The sequence below is a fragment of the Macrobrachium nipponense genome, chromosome 22 (genome assembly GCF_015104395.2).
Source record: "Macrobrachium nipponense isolate FS-2020 chromosome 22, ASM1510439v2, whole genome shotgun sequence".
NCBI classification, from domain to species: Eukaryota; Metazoa; Arthropoda; class Malacostraca; order Decapoda; family Palaemonidae; genus Macrobrachium; species Macrobrachium nipponense.
Window position 1 is genome coordinate 66,803,034 of NC_087213.1, and position 6,000 is coordinate 66,809,033.

The window sequence follows — 6,000 nt, forward strand, 5'->3', positions numbered from 1 at the left end:
CGACTCTTATTCTATTCTTTCATTGCCAGGTTAACTACACATGCCCCACAGACTATGTCTTTGCCAACAGAGAGCTAAATGTATCTGTAACATGTGAAGCAGATAAAGTTTGGACAGATATAACTATTCTTCAGTGTTTGCAAGGTAAGGAGACAGACAGACAGACACATTTTATATAATACTTCTACTGTCTAATTAATTTCTATTAAATGTAATTACCTTACTTACTTACCTCTTGCATTTTTTCTGACCTTTCTACATATTTTCTTTCCAGTTGTACCAGTTTCACCTCCTCTTCCTCCTGGCAATTACTCAGTAGGTGAAAATATTGTTCCCTATTTAGTAAACCAAACTATAAATTTTACGTGCCCAGCAGGTCAGTTTACAAAAACAGGCATAAGTTCTACTTTCATTACTGGTACTGCGACAGGTTGGACTACACTAGATCCAGATTTTATCTGCATGGAAGGTGAGTTACTTTTTTTTCACTTGTATTGTACTGTTCACTTGTAATATACTGTTATAAAAATGCTCCAAGATTCCGGTAGCCCCGTTACCCCTGCCAAATGATGAATTTTCCATATTTATCATGATGATGTCATCAAACTGTGGATTTCCAATTTTGGTGAATATGAGGATGGAATTCCCTTCCACCTTCTATTTCCCCAAAGGAAAACAATATTCTTTCTTTGACAAGACTGGCCTTAACTCCTTTTTGGTTTACTTTTCTCATTTCTTCCAATTCTTTGTCATTTTTTCTGACTTAAGGCTAGATGAAGAATATTCCATGAAATTGGTTCAGACTAAAAAATGAAAGTCTTTGGTACAGTACATAATGTGAAAATCTTGAAGGATATTTTACCCTGAAGTGTATATTCAAACATGAACTACATCATTATTTTTTCCTATTTATTTTGCTTTTCACCATAGTATGTAAAGAGGACCCCACCATCCCTGACTTAGCTTCCAATGTCTCATCATCATGGGATGGAGTGGACAAGACAGTTGGGGCAGTGGTAAGTTGATCAGTACTGTATGTTGTTTCCATTTTGGATTTGGTCAAGTATTAAACTAATTGCTATCATTACACAGAACTTTCCTTTTAAAAATCAGTGACAATGACTCTATTAATTGTGTGCATGAAATTTTTGTACTCTAAAGACAGAATCTTTAACATATAAAGATTGTTATTATTGTCTGTCTTGTCAAGATGTTGAAATATTTGTATAAATGTTGTAACATTGTCTTTAATGTTTAAAACAGTTAGGAAGAATTAGTCTTGGGTCAAGCTCAATGTTGAGCTCCAGCAGAAGACTAAGGTGGAAAATTTTTTATTGTTAATTCATGAAAATTGTACCTTTTAAAGAGTGCAGTGCCTTTCAAGTTGGTAAGCTTTTATGTTATTTTTCCTTGTTCTTAAGAGGATGGTTCATATGTTATTTTTCTTTGTTCTTAAGAGGATGGTTCATATGTTATTTTTCTTTGTTCTTAAGATAATGGCTTCAGCCACTTGTAAGATTAAAATGTTTCTCCTTTTTTCAAGGTGAACTACACTTGCCCCAAAAATTACCTTTTCCTAACCAAAAATGAAACATTGACTACTACTTGTATGGAGAATTTTACATGGACAAATGCACATGAAGATATCCTTATTTGTGTGGAAGGTATGTAAACTATTTGTCTTTCATACTGTTACAAGACTGAAATATAACTTGTAGAATCAGAGAGTTTGTTCTGAATTCTTTGTTGTCATCTTTGTTTTGATTGTGGCGGTGATTTTTTATATAAGATCACTGGGATAAAATAGAACATAGTTTTTCCTATGATGCATCAGTGCTTAAGGTAATTCATTAAATCATTTGAAGCTATTATTGGAAAGACATGTATGCAGGGTATGGAGAAATTTCAGGCAATGTGGCCATGGTCGTCCAAAATGGAACTGTTAGAAACTTAGATATGAATGTTGTATTGGGAAGCATAGATTGCATCTCAAAAATTACCTAAAGCATTTTTAGACATCCAGAATTTTCACATACATATTTTCTGTTTCCAAATACTAGTTTTTAGTAAATACACTTGAGATTATTTAACTATTTTTTATAAAGTACAAATTTTAATTAGGAATGCATTTCTGCGTTGTATTTTAGAGAGTTTAATTTACGTACAGTGAGATGGTAGAACAACTGTAACAAAAAGAGGTAGTTTGTATAAAGGGTATTTTTGATAGCGTCGTCGCTATTTCGTCCTCAAAGGAGTTAACCCCCTGGTGTGTGCCAGCACCCCAAGGTGATCAGACTAATATCAAAGAAATATCTTTTAGTCTGGTATTTTAGCAGGATATTATGCCATAATGATAAACACTATGACAAGTGATAGAGTATAATGGACTCAACAGACTTGGGCATTTTTTCTCATCTTCAGTGAAAGCTGTACCCAGTTTTCCTACGTCAATACCTTTAGAAGTGACTATTGCACATGCGCATCGGCCATCTTGTTTTATGATCGGGCTGCCAAAAGACCACAACAAATCATTATTCTTTCTGGTCGTCACACACGAAAGACTATACTGCCAGTGCTCCTCTATTTTGAGATTTTTTCTTTGAAATCAGTCATGGAATCGCTGACATTTGAAAGTTAAGTGCTGATTTTTAAGATTTAGTTAAAACAGTTAGGTTAAAAACTGTGGAACAAGAAAATTTTATTGTGAAGTAGAAAACTAGCGTTTTGTTTACTCGTCTGGCATTGTTTAGAACACATGACCAGTAAGACACATGTTCCAGGCTAGCCTTTACAAACGCAAAAAGTGTTTATAAATAAATTTTTGTTTGAAGTTTTTTTTGCCTAAAGAACTATTCTATATTGAATTATTAATTTAGTTAATCTTTTCAGATAACGGTTTCTATAATTTCCGAGGCAGTACCCTACGTGAGCTAGTAGCCTAGCAGGTTTAGGACACGTGATTTTAGACCAGGAATGGCAATTATCGGTAGCCCGTAACCTAAGATGGTGTGTCTTAAAGATGATTAAATAACCCTAAGTATTTACCTAATTTTTTGGCGATAAATACTTAGAAGCAGATAAACAGGCTACATTATTTTAGTTTTATTTTGCCATATTTAGTATGACCGAAATAAACCAAGCCAGATAATTCCTAGTGTTGAGTAGTGGAACCCCTTACTAACAACACTATTAATCAAAGTTGTTAGCCTTGAATACGTATTCTAAGGCTAGTAAAATTGGCAACAGGTACCAAATGTAATAGTAGTCTACAACTCGGAGCTACACGTTAAGGTAAAATAACCTAACATGAAGGTTAGTGTTGGTATGATGGTTTTATATAGGCTAGTTTATCAGTAATGTAACATGCTAAAACCATTCGAGGCTTAGCAAAAATGTCTGTTTTGCTATGATTCAGTATCCTAGCCTATGTGTGTGCATATATGTATATATGTGTATATGTATGGGTTTATAAACCACTTTATTGAAAAAATTTTAAAAATTACATGACTCGGCAAATAGTAACTTGGTTATGTAGTCTAACTAGCGATTGGGCTACATATTAAGTTTTTGTTGGTAATAAGTCAAAACCTAACCTTATATGGTAAGAATATATTATACCAAGGATACTAACCTAAGTCTTATGGAAATCTAGCTTAGGTTAGTAAATAGTTAGCCATATATGTATGTGTACAGGCGGTCCCCGGGTTACGACGGTTCCGGCTTACGACGTTCCGAGGTTACGACGCTTTTTCTTAAATGTTCAATGGAAAAATCCGTCCTGGGTTACAACGCTTGTTCCGAGGTTACGACGCTCCGAATTAACGACGCTTTTAAAAAACGCATACTATGATAAAAATCCTTTATAGTTTAGCACAGTATATTAATAAAAAAGGGATTTTGACGAAGGAAAAATCTATTTCTGGGTGATTGGCTCGTGTCGCCCTATGAAATATCCTTAAGTTCATTATTTCTAGGTAAAATAATCCTAAAATTACCAGAGAAAAAATAAAATCAAGAAAATGTCAGTTAAACTGACTCGCTCACTCTATAAAAGAAGTGTCGGTATGGAAATAGGGGCGAGTGAGATCACTACCACGAGTCATTTACCATTTAGACCTTCCATCACAAAATCCCCCACCTGAGAGAGCTGATACTAAAGGGTGATGCGTCCGCTACTACTACTACTACCGACGCCAAGCGGAGAGCAGCGCCACAAAAATTTTGAGGTTATGATTATGTTCAACACTTTTTATGTCGTATTTTTCTATGTTTTTTAGTGACGCCTCATATGCGGAACTAGTTTCCGAGCGAATGAATACATACTAGCTTGCGGTGCGCAAAGTTTACATATAACAGTCCAAAAGCGCAAATAATGAAAAAATCATTGTTTGTTTCCAGTAATAATAACAAAACGAAGTTTCTGGTTAGATTACAACGCAAATTCCAAGTATCCAAAGAGAGACATTATCCAGTATAATTTGATCAGAGAGAGAGAGAGAGAGAGAGAGAGAGCGTCTTCCGACGCTCCGAGTTAAGGACAGTGAAGTGTTCGTTTCGTTAAACGGCCTCTGACTCATGCCAGTAAATGATTTGTTGATACAAATAATATAAGCCTATTTAACCCTTTCCGGTCCGGACGGGCTTAACAACTTGTTTACGTTCCGGTCTTGGTACTTTACCCGTCGATGAACAGTTGAAGAGTTAGATGCATTGAAAGTTCCCACAAAATGCTTTCTAATTTTACCCGTGTATTTTTTATCATGATTATAGTGGTACCATTGGAAAGCTGAACGTTTATTCAAGCGTATATTAAAACTTCTTAAAAATGAAATAACAACTACCACCGTTTTAGATGTGATAAAATAGGACCAAAAATAATTTTTAGCGTTTCTTATTCTCTTTCTCTGATTTCAAAGGTCGAAAAATATATTTTCTGGTTATTCAAATGTAATAAATTTTACTTAAGTAGATAGAATATTTCTTACTTACAGTGATGGTAAATATTTCAGTCAACATTAATTGTTATTTTATGAATGGCAAGACAATAAACAGAAGCATCCATCGAGCATTTCATGGATGGTTAGTTTATAGCCGACGCTGGCAGCACTGATGGCTAGGTAAGTTCCTCATCGTCTTAGCCCCTCCTCCTGTCTTTGACGTTCAGCGTCGGCCTGTTGTTATAAACAACAACCAAGGTCATAGTTAAATCGCGTCACGTGGTGGATTACTGCTTTATTCTTATGCTGTTTTATCAGTTCTTGTAATGCTAGTTTCTTGTCGTGCTTATCTGACTTTATCATATTTTCACATGTCTACATTCACTCTTTTGTTAAAAATTCTGAATAATGAAAAATAATCCTCCTCATGCCTTTCACCTTCCAGAGCATAGAAGCCTCACTGGCATTTCTTCCTCGGCTTTTGTCACAGTATGTTTATTAAGAAGGCAATAGTGATACGTAATAGTAAAATAGTAAAGAATTTATAGTGATTTCAACCTCCATAGCTGTATATTGTAGGCCTACAAATGAAAATGTAATTATAGCATGAGCTTTCGTGTGTTTTCAAAAATACTTCAATATAAAATTAAATATTAAGCAAAAACGAAGAGTCAATCTTAAAATGAACAATCAGTAGTTATGGGGTGATTTAAAAACTGATTTATTAACAAGAATACATTTTATAACCATCGATTCCATATCCTCAACTAACTCCGATCAGTAATAAAGTTATATCGTCGTTATGATCTTGTTCAGTAGTTGGGGCTCTTTTAAAATCTTACCAAATAAGCAAGATATAGTGTTCTGTTTTCAACAATGAATTATTAATTAAAAGAAGACAGAATATTTAAATTTGTCACAAAAGATTCAATCTATGATGCAATGTCTTCATTTTATGTGAAAGTAAATATATATATATATATATAGTATATATATATATATATATATATATATATCATATATATATATATATATATATATATATATATATATATATATATAT

The 6,000-nt window shown here is 33.8% G+C and overlaps 1 protein-coding gene across 5 annotated transcripts in view; it reads left to right on the top strand.

Moving 5' to 3' along the window:
* The window catches only part of LOC135198771 (sushi, von Willebrand factor type A, EGF and pentraxin domain-containing protein 1-like), an 810,178-nt gene that overhangs the window by 299,365 nt on the left and 504,813 nt on the right, over positions 1–6,000 (top strand). For all 5 annotated transcript variants that reach the window (XM_064226685.1, XM_064226687.1, XM_064226686.1 and 2 more), the window contains 4 exons: positions 30–144; positions 275–469; positions 931–1,016; positions 1,544–1,664. In XM_064226685.1, the coding sequence (XP_064082755.1) occupies positions 30–144; positions 275–469; positions 931–1,016; positions 1,544–1,664 (517 nt within the window). The remainder of the gene's footprint in view (positions 1–29; positions 145–274; positions 470–930; positions 1,017–1,543; positions 1,665–6,000) is intronic.